Here is a 25,709-nt window from a genome sequence, read left to right as displayed (position 1 = left end):
CTGCTTGTGAAATCAGGAAAAAATGGCAAAAAGTTCACATGTAAAAAAACAACCTATGTTCATTTCCATATACAACGTTTAGGCACGATCCATTTAGTTTCTTCTTTCACAAATCTTTTGTTAAAAAACAAAGAATCAGGAGCACAATTTAAATTTTTTTATATAATTTCAATATGCCAAACTCAGTATTTTTAATTTCAAGAAAATTCTACTTTTGCCAACCAATGATAGGCCAATCAGTACAACTGTAAAACAAGGAAACAAAATGGCCTGGCCTTCATATTAAACTAAACTTCCCCTGAAGGTGGTAAACAAAAGTAACAATGAATTCATTAAAATGTTCCATGACAAGATATTGCACTATATCAGCAAATTCTGCTCATGTGACGACATCCAGTAAATTATGAAGGAGACCCATCCAGCATTATCAAAACCCCAAACAGCGTGAAACTTGTGTCTAACGTGATTTCCATGAACATATTCATATCAGAATAATAACAAAAATCTAGAAGCTAAAACATGGGATGAATATTCAATAAAAAATGCCGACCTTTCCCTGAGAATTCTCAAGGCCATATTCAAAACAAAGGGACCTTCTCCATAGTTAAGGAAAACTATATTCTCAGACAGACAGGCAGACAGAGATAAGAAACAAGTATTATTTCTTAAATTCAACTCGAAAAGCTTTCTCTTGTGTGTTGCACACATATTGAATTGTCTCCCTTTCTCCTCAAGCTACAAACACACATGGGTATGTAAACAAACTAGTCACTTTACAAGCATTTCACACGCAGAAGGATTAGTTATATAGATTAGATGTTGCACAATATATATGTTGTGGAGTGTTTTACTTTAAACAGTTATATAAATGTTCTCAAACACTGAACATGTTCATGATTTTATAAGATTTTGATAGGACATCCTTCTATATAGAATGTGAGGTCTCAAACTGAGAATTTGAACAAGACATCCTGAAATAAACTGTAACAAAAATACAAAATATAGAAATATTTTTTTAATGTCATAAACAATCAAACTTCTTTTGACCCATTTCTCAGAATGACAACTTGAGAATGTGATATTTCTTATGAGTTGGAAGCTTGTCATCATAGTAACAATATTCCTTAGATATTCATGTGATGTGACCAATAAGTGGAATGACACAAACTGAGACACATGTCACGTATCAACCGGCAATGTTTGTTGAACACCCGTTGAGGGGTAGCTTCAAGGAATGTGAAAAAAAATATAGCTAGAAAAATAGAAACCTGAGGATTTTTGAAGCTATTTGCAGCTGCACGACACGAGACATTTAGAGAAATGAAGATGACTGGGAGGTGGAAGGAACACACACAAACCATGCATCCAATGCCCAGTATATAACATCTGTTTTATCTATTAATAAGGCTAAAAAAAAATAATAGTCTTGGTTCTCAGGCATCGCCCACGTCATGATAAAGTCGGTTACATGTTTTGTTCTTATTTCCATTTTAAACAAAATATAAAAAATTCTTTAATATTATGCGTCTCGAAAACACTACCACGGCAGTGAAATGCTGCAATACTTAAGAACAACATGATTTCACCAAAATTATTGTAAACAAAATTTGGTTACATACTAGCTTGAACATAAAAAAAACCCCAAAAATACCGCCTACCTGCACAATATTTTCAAAAGCCATTGCCTGAGAAACAATTCTTTTATTTTTTTAAGTTGTAATCTGTGACATGAAACAAGTTATGATATTTTTTGTAACAAAACGACATAGTCAATACTTTAACAGTAATGTTTATGTCCATGTTTTTCATGATCCTAGTTTTTGAAACAAATTATATGAAAATAAGCATTCATCATCATTTCATAAAAACTTGGAAAGCACCATGCTAAAAAAACTATCCTTACATAAGCACACATATTGTCATATTTCACACCTGTACAAAAAATATGGCTGTATTTTCCCCGCATATATAGATGAGAGTATGTTCACACTGCTATGCTTTTCCTCGTCTCAGTGAATGCTGGGGTGAACCCTGAGATAGCTGCATGTTCCAGGTTTGCATCCTCATCAGTCATCCTGGAAACCAGAAATATACACCATGTCAACATTTAATACACTGAAAACATAATTGCAAGAGCTGCCAACCTCTTTTAACAACTTAGTATTTCCAATGATCATCTCCTGTAATCTATCACAGCTATGCTTCCACAATCGTGGCACGACCAGGTGTACCTAGTTTTGATTTTGATTCCCAGTTTGAGTTTTCATTTTTCCCAGTCATTGGCTTGGTCTCGTAAGTTTTGTCTTTTGTTTGTTGTTTGACATTGCACTCAGCAATATTCCACTTATAAAGTTTTATGATGTTTGCCTGTAAATAGTCAAGTCTGGACCAGACAATCCACATTTGGATAAGGCATGTGGCATGTCATAAGAAGCATATATAATTGTAAAAGGAAATTGTTTTCTCAAGCAGAGTCCAAGTTGGTGGACAAAGTCGAGACAGCAGGAAGCTACTGACCCACTCGTCGTCGTCCACTCCCTCAGCCAGGTCCTGGGGCATGGGGGCGTCACTCAGACCCAGCTTCTTGTCCATAGCACTCAGCAGCTGTAACACAGGAGGGATGACATAGCAACACACAGGCGGGATGATGTAATGGCCTAAATATAGAATGATGCGATGGATGTTCGGGACTGCCAAGTGTCCAATATAGGCCGGGGATACTGCATAGACTGGGTGTTTGTTTGTTTGAAATCGTGAACACACTATCAAAGAAGTCACCAAGAATGACTACCCGACCATTTTGTTGCCTCTTAAGACCACCATAGGTTCCTGGGGATTAATTCTAGCCCTGTATCCCCACGGGGGCATAGAGTTAGTAAGTATTATTTTACCACCCTCTTGCAATAATCCAACAATATCACCGCAGAGGACACCAGAGAATGACTTCATATATTGTGCCCATGTGTGGAATCAAACCTTTGCGTGACAAGTGAACACTTTAACCAATAGTGAGTGAGTGAATATGGTTTTACGCCCCTTTTAGCAATATTCCAGCAATATCACGGCAGGGGACACCAGAAATGGGCTTCACACATTGTACCCATGTCGGGAATCGAACCCGGGTCTTGGGCGTGATGAGCGAATGCTTTAACCACTAGGCTACCTGACTGACCCTTTAACCAATGAGCTACCCTAGAGAACACTGTGTTGATGCTCATCTAGGAACACACACTCAGTGGTGGGTTGGCTGTAGTGTGGTGCAACCCAGATCACATACACTATGAACCGCTGGTGCCCAGTGAGGTCAGGGAAGATGGTGCTCTGGTGTGGAAGGATGGATACAGTGCCCCCTTTCCATGCTGACAGGTCACTCCTTACCTCATCCTTCTTCTGGTCGTCCGTCTTGTACGTGCTGGCGTTGTAGCTCTCAAACTTCCGGGCCTTGGGGGCCTCGGCTGGGGCCTCACTCACTGAAACACAGACAACGTTAGTTACTGTCACCTCATTACACCTGCCCTCATAGCTGTATGAGGCCTCATTACTCTGCTGTTGACAAGATTGACCTGCTGTGCAACAACTCACATAGTTTCATGTCCGTCGGTCTGACACTGATCCTGGGCTGCTTCTTGGTGGATCCAGCAAACCACTCTGAACTGGTCATGACTGGTTCCCATGTCACGCGAGTTTCAGGAAACAGGTCATCTTGGAAATATTCAGTCTGGAGTGAAATGAATGAACAGTGATGAGAGAACAGTGAGACAAGACCATGTGATGAGAGAACAGTGAGACAGGACTAGGTGATGAGAGTACAGTGAGACAGGACTAGGTGATGAGAGAACATTGAGACAGGACTAGGTGATGAGAGAACATTGAGACAGGACTAGGTGATGAGAGAACATTGAGACAGGACTAGGTGGTGAGAGTACAGTGAGACAGGATCAGGTGATGAAAGAACAGTGAGACAGGACTAGGTGATGAGAGAACAGTGAGACAAGACTAGGTGATGAGAGAACAGTAAGACAAGTCTAGGTGATGAGAGAACAGTGAGACAAGACTAGGTGATGAGAGAACAGTGTGACAGGACTAGGTGATGAGAGAACAGTGAGACAGGACTAGGTGACGAGAGAACACTGAGACAGGACTAGGTGATGAGAGAACAGTGAGACAGGACTAGGTGATGAGAGAACAGTGTGACAGGACTAGGTGATGAGAGAACAGTGTGACAGGACTAGGTGATGAGAGAACAGTGAGACAGGACTAGGTGATGAGAGAACAGTGAGACAGGACTAGGTGATGAGAGAACAGTGAGACAGGACTAGGTGATGAGAGAACATTGAGACAGGACTAGGTGATGAGAGAACAGTGAGACAGGACTAGGTGATGAGAGAACAGTGAGACAGGACTAGGTGATGAGAGAACAGTGAGACAGGACTAGGTGATGAGAGAACAGTGAGACAGGACTAGGTGATGAGAGAACAGTGAGACAGGACTAGGTGATGAGAGAACAGTGAGACAGGACTAGGTGGTGAGAGTACAGTGAGACAGGACTAGGTGATGAGAGAACAGTGAGACAGGACTAGGTGATGAGAGAACAGTGAGACAGGACTAGGTGGTGAGAGTACAGTGAGACAGGACTAGGTGATGAGAGAACAGTGAGACAGGACTAGGTGATGAGAGAACAGTGAGACAGGACTAGGTGATGAGAGAACAGTGAGACAGGACTAGGTGGTGAGAGTACAGTGAGACAGGATCAGGTGATGAAAGAACAGTGAGACAGGACTAGGTGATGAGAGAACAGTGAGACAAGACTAGGTGATGAGAGAAAACAGTGAGACACTACAAGGTGATGACAATCATCAACAGGGTGTACCTTTACTCTGGGAACGGTGAAAGACAAGGGTTCAATGCTCGACTTGGTAAGGCGCCACGCAAAGGCAAACTCAACAATTCTCGGATCACAGCTGGGTTTAGGCATGAAAGAAAAGGCTTGTGATTGGTTGGGTGTGGTGAACCCAGACGCAGGAAACAGGTGAGGCTCCTCCTCGCTGATCTCATAGGCATGGACCTGACGATCTCCCTGAAGATTCAAGACAACATGTAAGTGAGTGGGTTCGATTTAACACCACAACAGTATTATAATTATATCATGAACTTGATGTGAGAGGAAATCCCATTATGATGCAAGTCTTAGCAAAAGAAAACTGTGAAATGTTTCAGTCAAGCCGACGTTCTTACCCGACCCTGTAGGAAGACAATGGAGCTGTCTTCATCATAGAAGGGGATACGTATGGAGGGAGATATGTCGAGGTTCTCCCGCACCAGTGGCTCTGTCAGATCAGCTGCATCATACAGGATAACTTCTCGTACACTGTTTCTGAAAGACAATGATTTTCTGTGTGACACAACATCCTTCCAGTAGTCAAACATATACATCAGATTGAATGGAGTAAGAATGGAGCAAGTGGATTCTCAGATCTGCACATATTCCCTATCTTGGGTAGTTCTTGCTCTAGCACAGATGTCATAATGTTTGTTTGTTATTTAATGCAGCAATATGTCAGCCATTCGACAGGGGCCTGTTAATATTAGTCTGGATCCGATTAGTCTGGAACAGTGATTGATATGATGAGCCACATCCCATGCCGTCGTGTATGATGACACACAATAAACTAAGTCATCGAGTATGACCAGCCGATCCATTAAGTTGCCTTGTATGAAAATACACTGGAAACCCTACTGGTCATAAAGAGGCTAGACTTACATGAATATATCCAACTTAGACTACTCCAGACACTGGCTTTCTTCAAACATCATAAGTCACTGGTCCGAAATAAGTTGTGTGACAGTTGAAATTGACATATGACATACAACCTATCACAGACTTCTGACCCGACATAGATTAGAATCCTACTAAACACATCTTCTTAAACCTGTTCCCATCTTTACCTGTCAAAGCCAGACACAAACAAATATTTCCCTCCAAGCGCCCACGTCACCCTCGCACCTCGACTCCCTGCTGGCCCCGGGCCTTCCTGCAGACAGACAAATATTAGTAGTCCATCATGGGGAAACACAATAAGAATGAACGAGTTGGATAAAAAGATGAAACTGCTGAATGAGATGGCTACAGAACTATATCTGACAACATATTGAGGTCTCCCTTTCACCTGTCTGCGAGTGCCATTCATACAACATGTACAAAGTGTCTACTTGCTCACATGCTTTCTGAATCTCATTAAAATCATATCTTGGTTCTCGCTACCGCTAAACAAAGATCTGAGAACACCCCATTACGTCACGTCAGACCAATCTTGTACGAACTTTGACTGACCAATGGAATGACTGACAAGAAGTCGACATTAGCCAATCAGAAGGCAGTTTTCTCGTGCTTAATGCCACTAATTTCAAATTGGTGACTACGCTTCGAAACATATTACGACAATGTCTCGATTAAACATTTGAAACCTGAACAAAAAAACATTCTGGAATGGCTAATAAATGGTCTAGATTGTATGGATTCAGTCATTAAGTCCGTAACTATCATTCGGAATACCCTGTGTTAAAGTTTTAGAGGTTGCATGATTAGAAATCACATTCCGACTGTCACTTACATGATCTGGTAAGCGATGCTCTGATTGGTCGGATGAAAGGTTCGTTCTGACGTGACCCTTAATGGGATGTCCCTAGATCTTTGTTTAGCGGTAGCGAGAACTAAGATCTGATTTTAATGAGATTGCTTGCTTTCTGAAAAAACTTTGAGTCACATAAACTAATCAAGGAAAGATGACAGATTCTATTTTGTGCTTCTTAAGAAACTGTCTACTCACTCTGAGTGGCTGTGAGCTCTTCCTGGGCTCAAACACTCGGACTTTTCCATCCTTGCAGACAGTGGCACACTGATCTCCATCCGGACTCCACGCGAAACAAAACACCTGACAATCAAACATAATACATCAAATACAGCTGAAGCTCAACATGAATGTACTGGAAGACAAACAGGCTGTACTTCCTACGTGGAGATATGTTAGCTTTGCAAGATGTACCAATGTAGATTTAAAGCACTGAATTAAATTGGGAATCTGAAACAACATACAGTGCTATGGGATATAACTCAAAGTAGAAATGACTATTTCTGAAGGTCAATCAACTGGTGTTTATCAGAGGCATGTTACTGTGATTTGAAGTCTCTCATTTATCAATAAGGTTAGTGTGTGCATTGATCATTGAAGAAACAGTATTTCAATGGTGAAGATATTGAACTTAAACTTCATCATTTCATTATTTTCTGGGTCTAGGCTGACACTGTGATGACCATTACATACAGTCTCGGCATACTGTACAGATAGGACAAATGACCCCCCTCTGTCCTCCTGTCTCCTCTCCTTTCTTCTACTGCCTTCCTCTCCGTCCTTCTGTCCTCCCCTTACTTCTGTCCCCTCTCCGTCCTTCTGTCCTCCCCTTACTTCTGTTTCCTCGCCGTCCTTCTGTCCTCCTCATCCGTCCTTCTTTCCTCCCCTTCCTTCTGTCCCCCTCATCCGTCCTTCTGTCCTCCCCTTACTTCTGTTTCCTCGCCGTCCTTCTGTCCTCCTCATCCGTCCTTCTTTCCTCCCCTTCCTTCTGTCCCCTCTCTGTCCTTCTTCCCCCCTTACTTCTGTTTCCTCGCCGTCCTTCTGTCCTCCCCTTACTTCTGTCCCCTCTCTGTCCTTCTGTCCTCCTCATCCGTCCTTCTGTCCTCCCCTTACTTCTGTCCCCCTCATCCGTCCTTCTGTCCTCCCCTTCCTTCTGTCCCCTCTCTGTCCCCCTCATCCGTCCTTCTGTCCTCCCCTTCCTTCTGTCCCCTCTCTGTCCTTCTGTCCTCCTCATCCGTCCTTCTGTCCTCCCTTTACTTCTGTCCTCCTCATCCGTCCTTCTGTCCTCCCCTTACTTCTGTCCCCTCTCTGTCCTTCTGTCCTCCTCGTCCGTCCTTCTGTCCTCCCCTTACTTCTGTCCCCTCTCTGTCCTTCTTCCCCCCCCCTTACTCCTGTCCCCTCTCTGTCCCCTCTCTGTCCTTCTGTCCTCCTCATCCATCCTTCTGTCCTCCCCTTACTTCTGTCCCCTCTCTGTCCTTCTGTCCCCCCCTTACTTCTGTCCCCTCTCTGTCCTTCTGTCCTCCTCATCCATCCTTCTGTCCTCCCCTTACTTCTGTCCCCTCTCCTTCCTTCTGTCCTCCCTATCCATCTATCCTCCCCTTACTTCTGTCCCCTCTCTGTCCTCCTGATCCGTCCTTCTGTCCTCCCCTTACTTCTGTCCCCTCTCTGTCCTTCTGTCCTCCTCATCCGTCCTTCTGTCCTCCCCTTCCTTCTGTCCCCTCTCTGTCCTTCTTCCCCCCCCTTTACTTCTGTCCCCTCTCTGTCCTTTTGTCCTCCTCATCCGTCCTTCTGTCCTCCCCTTACTTCTGTCCCCTCTCTGTCCTCCTCATCCGTCCTTCTGTCCTCCCCTTCCTTCTGTCCCCTCTCTGTCCTTCTGTCCTCCTCATCCGTCCTTCTGTCCTCCCCTTCCTTCTGTTCCCTCTCTGTCCTTCTGTCCTCCTCATCCGTCCTTCTGTCCTCCCCTTACTTCTGTCCCCTCTCTGTCCTTCTCATCCGTCCTTCTGTCCTCCCCTTACTTCTGTCCCCTCTCTGCCCTTCTTTTCCCCCCCCCCCCCTTACTTCTGTCCTCCTCATCCGTCCTTCTGTCCTCCCCTTACTTCTGTCCCCTCTCTGCCCTTCTTTTCCCCCCCCTTACTTCTGTCCCCTCTCTGTCCTTCTGTCCTCCTCATCCGTCCTTCTGTCCTCCCCTTACTTCTGTCCCCTCTCTGTCCTTCTCATCCGTCCTTCTGTCCTCCCCTTACTTCTGTCCCCTCTCTGCCCTTTCCCCCCCCCCCTTACTTCTGTCCTCCTCATCCGTCCTTCTGTCCTCCCCTTACTTCTGTCCCCTCTTCGTCCTTCTGTCCTCCCCTTACTTCTGTCCTTCTGTCCTCCCTTTACTCCTGTCCCCTCTCCTTTCTTCCGTCCTCTTCATCCGTCCATCTGTCCTCCCATCCGCCCTTCTGTCCCCTCTCCTTCCTTCTGTCCTCCCCTGCCTTCTGTCATACACTGACAATGACTTGATGGCATCACTGCTAGAGTACAGACAATATGCAGATGACCCTTGCTGATGGTCAGAAAACTAGACAGGGACAATACAGCAGAGCTCCGTCACTCCTGTCAACCCCCAGTCTGTTGTTATCTCAGTTCCTCCTTTCTTTCCCCTTCCTCCTGTCTCCCCTTTCTGTCTCCCCTTTCCTCCTCCATCTGCCTCCTGACTCCCCCCCCTCCTTCCATCTGCCCCTCCTTCTCCCCCTTCCATCTGCCCCTCCCCCTCACCGCGTCTGTGTGTCCCTCCAGCTGCATGACCTCTGACCCATCGGTCAGGTCCCAGATGCGAACGGTCATGTCGTACGACGCAGACACCAGGATGTCTCGAGCCAGGGGGTGAAAGCGTACAAAGTAAATCTTTTCCATGTGGCCTGAAAAACATTTAGTTAGTTAATAATCACTGGATTGATTCTGACAAACACAATTTCATTCATTTATAAAATTGACTTAAATAACACTTAATAAGCCCATACTTCTATTCAAAATGAAATACTCTCAATAGCAAAGATATTTTCACATATTCAAAGAATTCCTTGAGTGTTTTACTAAACCATAATGTAATAATTCACCTCGAAGATTCAAATCCACCTCAGTCATGTTTTCAGTGATGCCGTTTTCAGGAATGGTCCAAATTCTGATCTTTGCATCATCACATGCTGAAAGAGGAAGTTCGAAGGTTTACAGAGAGTAGCACCGCAATTCCTTCCAAGGTAAACAAACGTAATTTTATCTTTCAAAAACTGGCTTCCACAGGAGATATCACCAAAGTGAGATCAAGCAATATCTCTTAGGATAATGAAAGTCAACTTCCATGACGGTGCTTTGCAGACCATCATGACATGATTGGTTACCATGACGACACAATCAAATGACATCAGACAGTGCTCTGCCACTAAAAACTGCACATGGTTATCTGCACTTTTGTACACATGAGACACTGGCTATTTCTGTCTACATAACTAAGAAAATTAGAAGAATGATTTTGGATGAAAATAGAATCTCACTCGTGACAATTATTGTCTCAATTTGTGTGATTCAAAAGGAAGTTGGGTGAGCTTCACTATATATGCTTGTCAAGGTTTCTGTTATTAATGGTTTCCAGATTTGTTTGTGATATATAGTATCTGTTACGAGAGCTAAAGAAGACATGTCTGATTATTTTCTTTACATCTGGAACTTACCAACCTGTATAAAAATGTCTGTAATGCACAGGTTTGATTTACAAAGAATATTGCTACCTTGCAAATGTTATTGGGTTAGGTGATCCTCTTGTTTATCACTATCATACAACAGGTGCTACAAATGACATAACTTCACCGTGAGACTGTGTGTATGAATGCTGATACATTGCTCAAAATTATGCATTAAAGTCAAGGGATCCTTGTCATGACCAAACCGTTGAATGTTTGAGATTGAGGAGGTCCCAAAATATTAATACTACAGGAGAAGACCTCAAACCTTCAATCTCTTTAGGGGCGTCCATGGATATCCTGTCACCTGAAGATCTTTCTACTAATGTCTGTTGAAGGAGCCCTGAACCCTACTTTCACAATGCATACTGTCATGGTGTTTCTTTCTGTCAGTGTCAGAAGTTTTAGTTGTTTAAAATCAAATGTTTACAAACTAGTTTATAATAGACACGTCTAAGAACTGGTCTGACACTGTGATTACCATCACATACAGTCTGGGGCATATTGCATGCATAGGACAAATGACCCCCCTCCGTCCTCCTGTCTCCCCCTTCCTTCTGTCCTCCATTCCTTCGATGTCCTCCCCTGCTTCTGGTCTCCCCTTCCTTCTGTCCCCCACCTTTTGTCCTCCATTACAACACTTACCTTCTGTCCTCCATTCCTTTGATGTCCTCCCCTGCCTCTGGTCTCCCCCTTCCTTCTGTCCCCCACCTCTTGTCCTCCATTACAACACTTACCTTCTGTCCTCCATTCCCTCGATGTCCTCCCCTGCTTCTGGTCTCCCCTTCCTTCTGTCCCCCACCTTTTGTCCTCCATTACAACACTTACCTTCTGTCCTCCATTCCCTCGATGTCCTCCCCTGCCTCTGGTCTCCCCTTCCTTCTGTCCCCCACTTATGGTCCTCCATTACAACACTTACCAACTGCCAGTCTGTGGTTATCAAACGGGTCCCAGGAGAAATCCATCACCTTGCTGCCATTCTGCAGGGCCGGGATCCCGGAGTCCGGGAGTCGCCCGGGCTGGTCCAGCTACAGAAAAACCATCCTTTAGTGTAAATATACAATTCACTAAACCAATGTTATAGTTAATCAATTTTCTTTGCAGGTTGAAGAATGAGTTCATATTTGGTGAGAAGGGTAACAACCAGAAATAAATAAACTCTTTACGTCAAGCAGCACAGTAAGTGAGCAAGTAAGCGTTTTACCATGTGTCATCAGTACTTAGCTCATATCATGGTAAGGTACCAATAAGCAGTGTGAATGTTTAATTCAAATCAATCCCTGGAAAGGGTGCTCTCTGCCACCCACACAAAATAAAATACAGTGGAACCTAGTTGTGTGGAAGTCGTGGGGACCTGAAAGAAGTTCAAGTTGCCCGGGTTCAAGACATCAGGAAAATATTACGCTTAATTTGGATAATTTGGACTCCCAAATGAGTTTGAGAACAATCAGGAATTTTGACACATCCAAGTTTGACACGAGGTTTGACTAGTCATCAACATGGACAGTTCCTCCGGCCTCACCTCCAGGACCATGATGAGCCCCCCGGGCCCCTCCAGTGGCACGGCACAGCGCTGAGTGTTGGCGGCAAACATGTCACTCTCCCCCGGCACCGTGGTGCTCACGTTCCGCAGGTTCTCAATGTGACGACTCTTGTGCAGCACCTGGCCTTTCAAGTGCCGGAACTTGGACTTACGGACACCTGTGAAGAATATGTACATCGGGCATATCACTCAACAGAATTCATATACTTTTTCAAAAGCATCAGATAATTTGCTATGATACCACATCGATATGATCTCATCCAAGGGTTCTATTATTGTGGATGGTTCTCCATATAGCCGACATCTCCCTGAGGAAAGGGAGTTAACTCACTGTAAAAGTCGAATGTCAATTTTGTTATGTGATTTTGATTTGGCTATGCATCGAGTCCAGCCAAAATATAATTCTATTACTCCAGCCTAGTTTGGCAAGGGTGGAAACTGGACTTTTATAGTCAGTTAACTCCCTTGCCTCAGGAAGATGATTAGCTGTGGGTATTCGTTGTTATCATCAGGTTTGGGGCATCTTGATTAAGGGCGGTGACATAAAATACAAAATAAAAAAAATAAAAAATAAAAAAACTAATCCAGAAGCAACTACTACACATTTGCAACTTAGATGAAACCTACAAGCATAGATATAGTGCTAGGGTTAAAGGATTGTTATCAGGACAATTCTGGGATTCAAACCCACATCAGATCCTGGCATCAAAAGAACACCTCAACAAACTCAGGTTCCACCACTTGCCCTAGGAAGGTGTTGTCTGAGTAACTTCTAACAATTCTGTCCTGAACTATGGAAACCTAGCCACCAACCTGTGAACACTTTAGTCGGTTTAAGGGGTTCTGCATTTTCTGGGGGTTGCGCTGCTGCTGAAGCCATTGCCGGGGATGACCTGCCAGAGTTGCCTGCCCTTTGAACATCTAGCTCAGCTTTCACTGGGGTCTTGTGTTCTGGGGATGATGGTCTCTGTTCTGCCTGGTGTGGTGGTGTAGAGGGTGGGGGCTTTTCTGGAGATGGTTTAGGCTTTTCTGACATTGGTTTTGGTTTTGTAATGACTGGCTTGGGCTGCTGAAAAGGGAAAACAAACCATTTACAAATATAAAAAAAAAATATTTGTCTAGGCATTTATAGCTACTTGATAGGCATTGATATTTTATACAAAACTTCCATTAAGTTTCCAAAAAAATGTAGTCATCTGAAACTCAATAACACACTTAAACATGTTAGAATCCATTGTGACTGTGACTTGGAGAAGAAAATAGAAATATTGTTGTATCTGGAAAATTATCAGAACCAAGATCATTTCAAAGTAGAAAGAAATTTATTTAACTCAGTTTTGCCAGTTTGAGAATTCAAATGGATGAAGCATGCTTCTAATTATGGCCTTACAGGTGAGTTTTCTTTTGGCGTCTGACTCCCGTTGGTTATCTGTGATGCTGGTGACGAACTGGAACTGGTTTGGGCAGAACTACCTCCCGTCAATAAGACAGCTCGGCGGTTGAAATTGTTCTGCTTCTTGGATGGATCAAGACTGATCAGTGATATCTGTGACATGGAAACAAAGTCATCTGTGAAATATGAGCAAGGGTATCAATCAAGTTGATGCTTATGTTAACCACAATTAGTGACATTTCATTTGAAAAAATGTCCACACCTTGTCATTTTGTCCTGAGAACCACTGGTCAGCCGACATGGCGGGGTCCATGGATGATGTCGGAGGGTAGATGTCTTCATGGTAGTCTCGGTAGGACTGAAAGCACGAAGGACACTCACATCACTGTCACAGCTGGTACAAGCATATATGCTCATTGTCAGTCTCACATATGGGGAGATTGTTTGAGCTTGACTGAGAGAGGTCCAACTCCAGATACGGTTATGAGCCATTGAGTATTTACTCACATGTTAACATTCAGGGTGCAGGGATAGCCTTGTAGTTAAGTGTTACAATAAGCAGTAGCATCTTCCCAAGGCAAAATGGCTGCGCCTAGTCAAGAATTGCTGATTGATAATCAAGATCTTTATTGTAATAAAACGGGTCTTACCCCTCTAAATGCATCAAATACCTTATTGCATAATTTAGCACAAATACGCAGCTTATCTGAAGCACTGTTTTGTTTGTTTGTTTTCTTGTTGTTTGGCGCCACACTCAGCAATAGTCCATCCTTACGATGGCGGTCTGTAAATAGTTGAGTCTGGACCAGACAATTCAGTGATGGACATCATGAGCATAGATCTACGGAATTTGGAATCGATGACATGCATCAACCAAGTCAGCAAGCCTGACCACACAATTACGTTAGTCGCCAACTTACGACAAGCATGGGTATTCTTAACCCAGAATCTTCACGGGACATCTGGAGCACTGAGAGGCATTGAATGAGAGTTAATGATCTGATTTACATGGGGTTTACCGGAGACCTATTCTGACCCGGAACTCCCACTAGAATGTATATACTAGAAGTTGACTACATACCTTCCTGGGCACAATGTATGGTGTGGGTATCACGGCGTTGTTGACGAGGCAGAGAAGTCGGTTCACCTCCCCATTCATCACATCCATGGCCCTCTTGGGTACAGTACACAGCCCCTTCACCTGCTCCGTGCGGTCAGTTGAACCTGAGTTTACACACACACTGGGGTCAGTGAAAACTAATACATGTAAGAATTAAACCCATAAGATCAGAGACAGCATTTCATGTTTTGCATCTATTTTGTGTTCTCATACTAATCACATAATATGTCCTACGTGTCCTGCGCCGTGTGATGGTATTGGTTGATAATGAAAACTGAAAGGCACATTGTCCATTATAAAGACCATGCAGTGCAAAGACAACCAGAAGCCAGTCTGTACACGAAATGTTTCAGTGCATTGTGTGTGTTTATTTTGAATGAAATGAGAAGATGTAATACTTTAATATCTGAATATTCCAGCCAAAATATCTGATCCTGCACTCTTACATACAAGAAACAAAACCAGCATCTCCACAAAACCTTCACACATTTACAAAGAGACAATGACAGTGCAAACAAAATCAATGATTTTAAGCTAAAAAAAATAACAGTCTTAGTTCTCAGGCACGGCCCACATCATCATTAAGTCTGCCGCACATTTTGTTTTTAATTCCATTTAAAAAAAATAATTATTTAAATATTCTGTGCATCGAACACACGAAATGATATACTACTTAAGAACAACATGATTTCGCCGAAATTACAAAATAATATAAAAAACATTTTGGTTACATACTAGCTTGAACAACCAACAAACACTGCCTGCCTGCACTATAAATTGTCAAAAGCCATTGCCTTAGAACCAATTCTTTCATTTTTTTAAGCCTTCCACTGTCATTCAACAATTTTTTAGTCTAGACAAAGTGTTTTTCCATTCTCATATGAAGGAGTTTCAGTGATGTGAGGTTGTGTCTCACCCTCAGTGATGTAGGGACTTTTGTCTGTAAGCTCCAAGAACCGTATCAAGTTGTCGCCCTGAAATGAAACACCAGCTGTTAGGATACACACAAGCCTGGCCCTGCCAGCAGTCATATGTCCTGGTGTTAGGATACACACAAGTCTGGCGCTGCCAGCAGTCATATGTCCTGGTGTGGCATACTACATTTGTCCTTCAGGTCATTTGTTTGTTGTTTAACACTGCATTCAGCAATATTCCAGCTACATGAGAGCTCTCTGCAAAAAATTAAGTTTAGACCAGACAATCCAGTGATTGACATCATGGGCAACGATTTAAGCAATTGTGAGTGAGTGAGTGAGTGAGTGAGTGAGTATGGTTTTACACCGCTTTTAGCAATATCACGGCGGGGGACACCACAAATGGGCTTCACACATTGTACCCATGTCGGGAATCAAACCCGGGTCTTCGGCGTGATGAGCGAACGCTCTAACCACTAGGCTACCCGACCGCCCCACACCAGGGAAGAGGTGGTGAAAGAATTCTGTTTCTTTTCAAAATCAGAACGAAGCCAAATTTCTCTGACTGTTATCACAAACTGTTCATAGGAATGCACTGGCAATAAACAGACATTTAAGTCATCCATTTTACCACCATTAATATCATGACCGAGACACCGGTTTTCTACCATGTCTACAAGGTAGCGAAGTTTAAAATTCTCTTGCCTCATCAATCAGCACAATAAATCAGCAGAGAATAATTTAATTTGGCTAAAAAAATTATATTAAATATTTTGTAAAGTCTTGGGTCAGTCACAATCAGAACTAGTTTATTCTGAAGATACATGTTCTTATAAAATTATTTGTGAGCATATATATTAAAACAGCCAAGATGAACTAGTCTGCATGTGACACCCACCTTGCCTGTGATGAACACCATGTTGGTGTCCGGGTCAAAGAACGGCATCAGAATCCTGTAACAGACACCAGCATCAGTAAACTAGCACTCACAGTGCATCATCAGGACTCTCCAGTATATAACAGCAGGATTAGTGAGTGAGTGCTTGGAACAGTTTGTTGTTTAACACCCCACTCAGCAATATTCCAGCTTTATGATGGAAATAATCAAATCTGGACCAGACAATCTAGTGATTGATATCATGAGCTTCGATCCAAACAATTGGGATACGATGAAATGCATCAACCAAGTCTGCTAGCCTGACCACCTATTCCCGTTAGTCGCTTCTTACGACAAGCATAGTCGCCTTAAGATGCTGAAGGCCTATTCTACCCCGGATCTTGGCGGGTCGCTTGGAACAGTATTTCCTTATATCACAGCATGTCAGCTCAATGTGGGAGGAAGGCCTGAACCAGCGCCAGTCAAAGACCACACAGTATATTGGATATGATGCAGTGATCACAGCAGATCCTGGCACAGTTTTCACAGCAAAGACCAACTAGACCACTCAGGCATCCATGGCCTTAGAATAATGAGAAAGTCTGGTTTATTGGTAATTCAAAATAAATTCCATCAGTCTAATTGATTCATAAAACTGTTATACTAATTGATTCATAAAACTGTTATCAATTCAAATATGCATCAAAATAATTCAGTAAATATTCAAGAATTAGTAATGTTAGCACCAAGTACTGAATTACAACTTGATAATGTTTCAATGTTCCTAATAAAGATAAACATGTTTGCTGGCTCCTCAGTGAAAGAGTTGCCTTGTCACACATTGCTCTCACCCAGTGGAAGTGTCGAGAGATATGGAATGTAGTGTACTGGAGAAGTTTCGGGTATCCCACAATCCTATGCAGCGACTTCTAGACTGAAAAGAGAAGGTGTGATTGTCAAAAAGGAAATATTAAAACAGTGGGACAATTAATCTCCTGAATAAGGGTTCCCCCTCTTCCTCCACCGACTCTCCTCCAAGACAGATTGACCTCTTTAATCCAGATAGTGTTGTTCACAGAGACTGGATAATCAAATCTCATGACAAAAAGAAATCACTATTACAGAAAAATGTCTTCTGTTCGTCTGTCTCACAGTCCCTGAACCAAATTCTTTCCCTTCTGCCAAGCTCTTCCTCAATGCAAAAGCCCTAATGAAGCAAGTGTAAATTGTCCTCAGGTTCTGAATCTCCCACCTCACTAGGGCTCCTTTTAATTTAAATGTAGTTGTTTGTTTCTGTCAAAATTAACAGAATCATCTGGAAAGCTGGCTTCCAGATAAACAGGATTCAGACTAATGATGTTTTACTTTACTTATTTGAAAAACGACATGTTTTGTCAATATGAACAATTCTGTCAAGTTTCAAATGTGTATTGAACAATTTCATTGGTTCAGTACAGATTTACTATTCCTGACTGTCTCCAAACCGTTCCATGTCATGACAGAATGCCCGTCTACTCGAACTGTTCCTTGCCTCAACTTGGCAGATTCTCTAACAGCTACAATCAGTGCCATCTGTATCAAGTACGTGAGTTTAATAATAAACATCTGCTATTACTTACTGAATCATAACCGGTTGACATGACGATGTCCTTGTCTCCCAGCCACAGGACCCTGGAATCTTTGATGTTTCCATGACCTGGAGTTTCCTGAATACAATCATAAAGATGTTAAAGAATGACTCTACATGTCGGCAGAACTACTGTAGAAAGACAATCTGTGTTTCCAGATAATCAATACAACGGACAATAATGTCTTCATTTACATTGGGGGTTCAAAATATGCTCAGGTATCACCTGACTTGACCTTCTATGGAGGTGTCCTCCCATCTTAGTGAGTGAGTGAGTGAGTATGGTTTTGCGCAACTTTTAGCAATATTCCAGTAATATCACGGATGGGGACACCAGAAATGGGCTTCACACATTGAACCCATGTCGGGAATAGAACCCGGGTCTTCGGCGTGACGAGCAAACGCTTTAACCACTAGGCTACCCGACCACCCCTCCTCCCATCTTAACGCAGACAGGTATATAATTTAATGAGATTGTAACTAAGATTTTACAGTCCTTACGGGATTCTTCAAACAATAAAATAATACACACACGATAAAACAAGATGTACTTACTTGCAAGATGATCATTATCATACAGGGTTTATTTTCATTTAAAATATTATTGTTCTGTTCCTTTTATTATAAGAAATATTGTTTCAGGAAAATAACCTCTAATAAATCCAAACCATGTTTTGTGCCGACATTACAAATCCATTACAACCTAACAGGGAGAAAACATACCTGCGATATGGAGCCAGCCCTAGGGTCAAATATCCTCAACGTCTTGTCCTTGCAGGACGACAGAAGCAGTGACCCATCCCCCTTCCATGATATGCTCTGTACCAGGTCACCGTGACCCTCTAGTGCTGAAAGGTCAAGGACGACATGTAACAAGGACTTCACTGTTCTCACAAATGTTCTGCTGTGTTCCGAGACAGGAGGAGCTCATTAACAAGGAACAGATAAACAATCAAGAGAAATTCAGCAAGGATGACACTGACATATCAGCTCTCTACTCAGGGCTCGAAAAATCCACTCATCCGCTCGTATTGACGAGTGGCAGCATGTGTAGGGCGAGAAAGAATTGAAGAAACGCTCGTCCTACCGGCTGAGTACATATCTTAATTGTATTCATTTTCGTCTCTAATTGTTTTCAATAAAATATGCCGGATAGTTTCGAACCTTAATATGTTTTAATCTCTCACACGTTCTACGTAATAACAACGAAATGCGTGTCGCTCCTATCATAAATAGACAACATATTCAGCAACTGTCTGTTACAGAAATAAACAGGTAGTGTGTTTGCGCAGCAGGTACTGAAACTAGTTTTTATACTTACCGGTATTATAATTGTTTTATGAGACTTGTTACTGACACTCAGATGTCAAAGCGGTAGAAATACAGCTGATGAATGATTTTGTGAGGGAAATGGCTGACATACGGAAGTTTTTGATCAGGGATGGTGTGGTTGATGAGAATTTAATCTAATTGATTTAATTTAAAAGTAGGCAGAGAAAAGGAATTTTTTTAATAAACCAGTATGGGCAGAGATGAACGTAGATGGTGGGGACTCCTGTAAAATTTAACAGGGCAAGTGAAAACATTGAAGGACGAGAACAAAATATTATCTGCTTGCCCGGCAGGAAAAGTTTAGAAATTTTTTAGCCCTGTTTTCACTTGTTTAAAGCGCCTTGTTATCACATTATAGCCACTTGATGACAGCCCTCTATTATTTTCCATTATGAAAACCTCACTGCTAGTATATTGGCATCTTCCTGAGGCAAGGGAGTTAACTGACTTCAACTGACGTTCAGTTCCACCCTTAGCTTAAATTTTGGCTGGACTAATGATGCATAGTCCGATCAAAATCCCATAACAATATCAACACCCGGTTCATAATCTGTTCAATTGCAGGATTTGCAGAGCATGTGTACCATCAACTGGTTGTCCACAATTATTTTGCAAATCTTTTCAGGTTTTTAATTAAGGTGTTCAAGTGATATGATGCCATTTTATTAAAATCAAGATCTCTATTATCGATGAGATTGTCTTGACTGGACAACGCCATTCTGTTTGAAGCAAATGCAAGTGATATGAAAGGTGGAATCTGATTGGTCAATAGGACGGACACAGAAGGGGCATAACTAGTAGTAGCCACTGGTGGCACTACGATCGAGCTCAGAAATTCCAGCCTTGTTCGGCAAGAGTGGAAACTGAACTTAATGTCAGTTAACTCCCTTGCCTCGGGAAGATGGTATATTGGTTACAGAAATAGCATGTCAACAAATCAGAAGTAAAATGTGTGAGTTTGGGCATTTTGATCACCCCTCTTTATCTTTAACTGAACTCCAAAGAGAAGAGTTCATCGTACTCCAGAGATAAACACACTGGTCACCTATAGAGTCAACTATGCTAATTTGAATTTGGAACCGGATGTGCAGTGTGCTAAATCTACAGGTTACCAATCCCTACATTGAAAACACAGTAATTTTATCTCCATTCTACCATGACTAAATATACCATGAACTCTGTGATGTTAGTGAGTGTATTTAGTGAAGCAGCAAGGATTGAGTCCAATGATTAATAATGACTAGTGTATCTTGTGCATTAATGAACAGTTGTAATAGATTTAATAAAAAGTTAAACATTTTAAACAAACATTTGACATAAAACATGCAATCAATTATTCAGACATACAATCCATCGTATCTGTACAAGGTTCCAATCAATGAATTATCATATAATTTTCTCTTCTTTTCAGTAAAAAGCAAATGACTTTTGGGCTAAGCATGGGACGAGCTTGAAGATGAGTATGAGTACTGCGCAGACTAACCATATTTCTCCTGGGACCTGCAGACATCATAGACTCGGACTGATCTGTACGCAGACGCAGCCAGGACACCGTCAGCCGCCGGGTGCCACAGCACGTTCTCGATCTTCCTCTCTTCTGACGGCAGACTCACCACTGGGTTGCTCTCACTCTCAAATCCAGGGTCCTCTGGGAGAAGCCAGACCTTCAACTGAAGTCAATCATAGAACATAAATCAGAGTCTTTCATTTTTCATTTAACCATAATAATATAAGCTATTGTAGGATCACTGTAGGTACATGGGGTTTTATGTGTCCCGTGATCCTGCTACAACAAATTTAATCTTCTGACATGTTTTAACCTGCCATTGTAAAAGAATTAAAACAATTCAAAATTGATAGAAAACAGCTGTTTACTTGAGCTGAGGTTAACTTGTGCAGTGTCATGTGACTTCCATTGACTTGGAAAAAGCATACAGCTTCTTGCATCAAGGCGGGGTATAAGGGAATTATTCTCCCTCTCAGAAATCCATGTGCAGCCTGACTTGCTCGTGGCGGGTATAAGAGATTTATTCCCCCAAAACTGAATGGTTATTGGTATATGGATTGTTGAGGACTACTCACTGATTGGTCACTTGAACCTGTTGCCAGGAGGTAATCGTCAAATGGGGAGAAGTCAAAATCTGTCACCAGGTCTGAAACACACCATTCACATCCGTGAGGCCCACTTCTGTGGTTGGAAGAAATACCCCATTGCCATACTTAACTCTCAGCAGAAATAAACATTCTAAAACTTTTCTTCATATTGTTTGCGAACTGACACTATTAATGAAAGAATATTACACAAGTGTAACATGAAAGAAATATGCACTTGGTTTTCAGATTAGTGAGTGAGTGAATTGGGTTTAACGCCACTTTTAACAGTATTGCAGTTATATCACGGCGTGTCAGCTTAATGTGGGGGGAAAGCCTGAAGTGTAACCCGCGAGCACGGGTATGGTGCTGACAAACCTAGAAACATAATCGGGGAGAACCGGGATTCTAACCCACAATCATAGGTTTCTGGCGTGCCCAAGGGATGCAACTCTGCACAGCGAATCGCGGCGCCTAAGACGACTGGGCCAACCGTGCCCCTGGTTTTCAGAAGAGAGTGGAACATCATACTAAATGGTAGATTCTTAAAACAAAAGTTTTCACTCTGATTATCCATGCATAACAAAACACCTAGACTGGCTTACACTTGACACTTACTCTTATACTTATGCTCCAATGACTATGTTGTGTACAGTGTTTGAAATTATGGGGTTCTTGTGTCCTTGAGGTGCGCTCTTAAGCCTCCGATAATATCTATAGTACTTCAGTCACGCCACCTTCATGTGGAGGAGAGCCCAAAGTGATACACATCCAGATGAGTGCAAATTTGGTTATTTACTCGTATGTAAAGAGAGAACCCATTTAATAACAATAAGCAGGTATTGCACAGTGTTTAATACCAAAGTGTGTGTTGTTGTACTGTAGGAACATGTTTCACTGACAAATATTGAAAAATCTTCAATCCCTTGGCTATTACAATTTGTGTAGAGATGATAGATCACTGAGGGGAACTAATGAACACTCAATTAGCTCATCAGCCCTGTTCCTTGGCTGACATCACATGGCATTGTTTTGCCGGTGTGTCTTGTATCAAAATTTCACAAATAACGTCATAGGGTACAGTGATGTGATTCTAAACTTTGTATGGCAGGGCCCGTTCCTCACAGTGATAGTAGCGCAATGACAGTCGTAAGTCTATTTTAAAGTACGGGAGTTACGATAACCTTATCCTTACGATAGCTTTGTGGAATGGACGCCTGAATTCTAAAGGTAGGCTGTTGAATGGTATTAATTAATATGTGTCAACTTGTATAATGTGTTTGAAGTATTAATCTGTTAAAATCAATTGGATTATGCTACGGATTGTGTGGATGTCTGATTAATAACACATGATAGTGAAACTTCAAAAAGTTATAAACAGCAAGTAATAAATAAAATACTAAACTGGCACTAATTTTATTAAACTCGTGAATAGTTCAGGTATCGGATTTAGTATTATATATGCATCCCATAAGAGCAGGTATGGTGCTGACAAGTGACATACAACAAACATACTCAGGGGGATTTAAACCACCATCGGGTCCTGGCGGGCCTAAGGGAAGTAACTGTGCACAGGGAATCACAGTCCCTTAGATGACTGGGCCACATGTAAACATAGCAGGTCCACTCACCTCCATGTGCGTGTAGAAGTGGTATCTTCATCCCCTGCCTCCCTGTACAACTCAGTGGCAGAATTCCTAAACTTCCTCCACCTGGTACAGAGAAATCTCTACTGACGTGGCAATCTCCAAAACATATTTTCTTTTTATCAACAAGGCCGGACTATAAAAATGACTGTCAGTGTTCTAGGGCTTGGGCGAGTCCAAATGTATTACCCGGGTACCCACTGTAGGTCTCAATTTGGGTACAAAATGTGTGATTGAGAATTGTTTTACGGAGCCCTGACAAAAGCTGAAGTTGACAGAACAAGATATGTCTTCATTCAAACATATAAAAAAGTCAGAAGGAATGTGTGCATAATCAGAAAGAAATGCGAACATTTCGCGACTTGCAGTGTAACCATGGAGTTTGATTGTTATCGTCATTAAACGAAATATCATGTGACTGACCATGGATCCGGGTAGTCCTGTGGGTACCCAGGTCTTACTCAGGACACACCCGACCCGAGTACCTGACCTACATGGCTAGCCCTACACTGTACCTCTTCCCCCTGCCCCCACCCCTGCCCCCGCAATGATAAAATATACCAGATATGATAACCTGTAACAGGAAATGTTTATGTCCAATAACCTCTTAAATCAAACTTTGCAGTTTCATTGACATTTTGACATGTTTGTTCAACTTTATCTGAATCAAAAGGGTAGCATCATAATATTTTCTTGTAAACTTTTGTTGCATTCTTTAAATAAATTTCCAGTTATTATACAATTTAACAATACAAGCTCATTTTATCATGTAATGATGATGATTATTTCCCATAATACATAAACCCCAAAACACAGTAATACATTTAGTTATTGATCTTTTATATCTTAAAATATTTTTTCCTTTTCTTCTCCCGCTTAACTTTGTGTAATTTGGGGAGAAAATTCTCCAAATCAATTAACTCAGTTGGTCTGGCCGAAATTGTCAGTGAGCATAAGAAATTTTGTTCAATGAACTGATGCACATGGTTTAATAGGTAAATGACAGTATTCAAATATTCTGACAAGTGATGTCTATTTTATGCATATGTAACACAACATGACCGTACCTGTGGAGTCGACATTGAAAGCCATGTACTCTGCGCTGGCCTTGATGTGGTTCCCTTGAGAGTTCATCAATGTTCCAATTGGAAGTTCGGATATCCATTCCTGGAAAACATAGTCTATTTTTAGAGAAAGTCAGGTGTAGAGAAGGTTTTATTAATGTAAATCGGCTTACAATGAAGAAAACAATCACTTGATTTTAATCAATTAAATATTTGGTTTTTGAATTTAATAAGTGTCTGAACCCTCTGATGTTTGTAGTAAGTGAGTGAGTTGGGTTTAACGCCGCTTTTAACATTATTCCAGTTATATCAAGGCGTGTCAGCTTAATGTGGGGGGAAAGCCCGAAGCGATGCAGGTCTCAGACATTTACCATTTTGGTGAAACCCACAAGCACGGGTACGGTGCTGACAAACCTAGAAACATAATCGGGGTAAACCTGGATTCGAACCAACAATCACAGGTTTCTAATGCTCCAAGGGACACAACTCTGCACAGCGAATCACGACGCCTTAGACTACTTGGCCACCTGTGCCCTCTCTGATGTTAGTAAAGAAAATATGTTATCAGTGGGTGAATTAGTTTGGTTCAACCAGGGATTTACCATCTTTCTTCAAGTCCTGGAGACTCTCTTTAACAATTTGGGGGCAAAGGCATGAACTAAATACATGAATGTATATGCCACTTTTATTACAGATGTATAACATGCATTACACATATGATTACATTAATCACATGTATCAAGCACAAGAATATTTCTATTACAAGAAGTGAAAAGTGTTATTCACTAAATGATGTATACATGAATTTGTTACAGTGTTTGACTTTCATGTACTATGAAAACACCACAGATTTGCTTGATGGCCACGGCATAGATATGTATGTTTACAAACCTCCTTCTTTGGAAACTTTGGGACAGAATTCTTATATTTTGATGCCTTAAACCTCCAAGCCATGGTGAATATTCTGCAAATGAAATACAAATAGTTAGAACATGTGTCAGTGCCAAATATATCAATACTTTTACCTCTAAAACATCAAGAATATTTCAACAATGCAGTGCATAATAAATGTGATAAATGCGAATACAACAATCAAATGCTGTCTCTGAAAATGTCCCAAACAAAGAATAAACATACTAATTAGGCTACGTGTACATGTATAAAAACAATAAATGTAACAATTTTCAAAACTTCACCCAAAAACGAATCCGTCCGATGGCGTAAATAGGTTATAAAGTATGATCTGGAAACTGTTTATATTAGTTAGTCAGTAACATCAGAAGCTAGTGCCGGAGTTCACCTCACGTTAAAAGTGATCAATTTGATGATTCAACAGATGTCAAAACGAAAAAGCCCGGGGCACACCGAGCTGAACAGTACTAATTATGCAGAGTTTGGGATAGGTTTCGTAAACGAGGAAGTATCGTGTGGTCGATCTAACAGGTCGACTGATAAGCAACCAAAACGTCGATCGCTTTGTTTTGACTTGGTGTATCGAAACAGGTGTTCGGGGAAGGGGGCGTGTCCTGTTAGATGGGTTAACTCATGCGAATAAAGTCATGAGTGGGGAGAATCAGTTCACCTGCTGCTAAAGTCAATTTGAAACAGTACCGTTGTATCTTATTTTGACACAGCTAGAGTTTTTGCTGATGGGGGAACTCTATCACAACAACAAGGAAATGTCACATGCACCGATGGTTGTTTGAAGTTTCCGGTTATGAGTTCACGCGAGAATATCCGCATGTATGCGAGAGAGC

The 25,709-nt window shown here is 41.8% G+C and overlaps 1 protein-coding gene across 4 annotated transcripts; it reads right to left on the bottom strand.

Annotated features, from left to right (window-relative positions):
* Positions 1-1,497: 1,497 nt before the first annotated feature.
* Positions 1,498-25,672, bottom strand: LOC124134371 (coronin-7-like). Of its 4 annotated transcripts, none has more exons than XM_046499141.2 (27): positions 25,564-25,672; positions 24,844-24,916; positions 23,956-24,055; positions 22,874-22,954; positions 21,234-21,304; positions 20,635-20,821; positions 18,543-18,667; positions 17,812-17,898; positions 17,044-17,126; positions 16,214-16,268; positions 15,318-15,375; positions 14,363-14,505; positions 13,544-13,639; positions 13,279-13,434; positions 12,702-12,957; positions 11,868-12,046; positions 11,265-11,373; positions 9,725-9,811; positions 9,384-9,526; positions 6,828-6,932; positions 5,947-6,032; positions 5,236-5,374; positions 4,871-5,077; positions 3,583-3,718; positions 3,379-3,470; positions 2,518-2,604; positions 1,498-2,075 (listed from the first exon to the last, which is right to left on the bottom strand). In XM_046499141.2, the coding sequence occupies exons 2-27, from the start codon at positions 24,904-24,906 to the stop codon at positions 2,067-2,069; spliced, it is 2,940 nt and encodes a 979-aa protein (XP_046355097.2). In that variant the 5' UTR covers positions 24,907-24,916; positions 25,564-25,672; the 3' UTR covers positions 1,498-2,066. The 4 variants fall into 4 exon arrangements, with proteins under 4 accessions (XP_046355097.2, XP_048237003.1, XP_046355099.2 ...); XM_048381046.1 differs by having other exon boundaries at positions 25,535-25,661; XM_046499143.2 differs by lacking the exon at positions 25,564-25,672 and adding an exon at positions 25,253-25,391.
* Positions 25,673-25,709: the final 37 nt, after the last annotated feature.

Source organism: Haliotis rufescens, unplaced genomic scaffold, assembly GCF_023055435.1.
Source record: "Haliotis rufescens isolate VD_foot unplaced genomic scaffold, xgHalRufe1.0.p SCAF_35, whole genome shotgun sequence".
NCBI classification, from domain to species: Eukaryota; Metazoa; Mollusca; class Gastropoda; order Lepetellida; family Haliotidae; genus Haliotis; species Haliotis rufescens.
The sequence above is the reverse complement of the archived record's forward strand: the minus strand, read 5'-3'. Positions and strand labels throughout refer to the sequence as shown.

What these genes read in the sequence shown, in the direction of transcription:
- LOC124134371 (XM_046499141.2), bottom strand. Translation starts at nt 24,906, where the DNA reads ATGGCTTGGAGGTTTAAGGCATCAAAATATAAGAATTCTGTCCCAAAG. An exon ending in TCTCAGGACAAAATGACAAG is followed by an intron (nt 13,435 to 13,543) that starts GTGTGGACATTT and finishes TCCATGTCACAG; the next exon opens with ATATCACTGATCAGTCTTGA. An exon ending in AGAGCTCACAGCCACTCAGA is followed by an intron (nt 6,033 to 6,827) that starts GTGAGTAGACAG and finishes GTCTGTCTGCAG; the next exon opens with GAAGGCCCGGGGCCAGCAGG.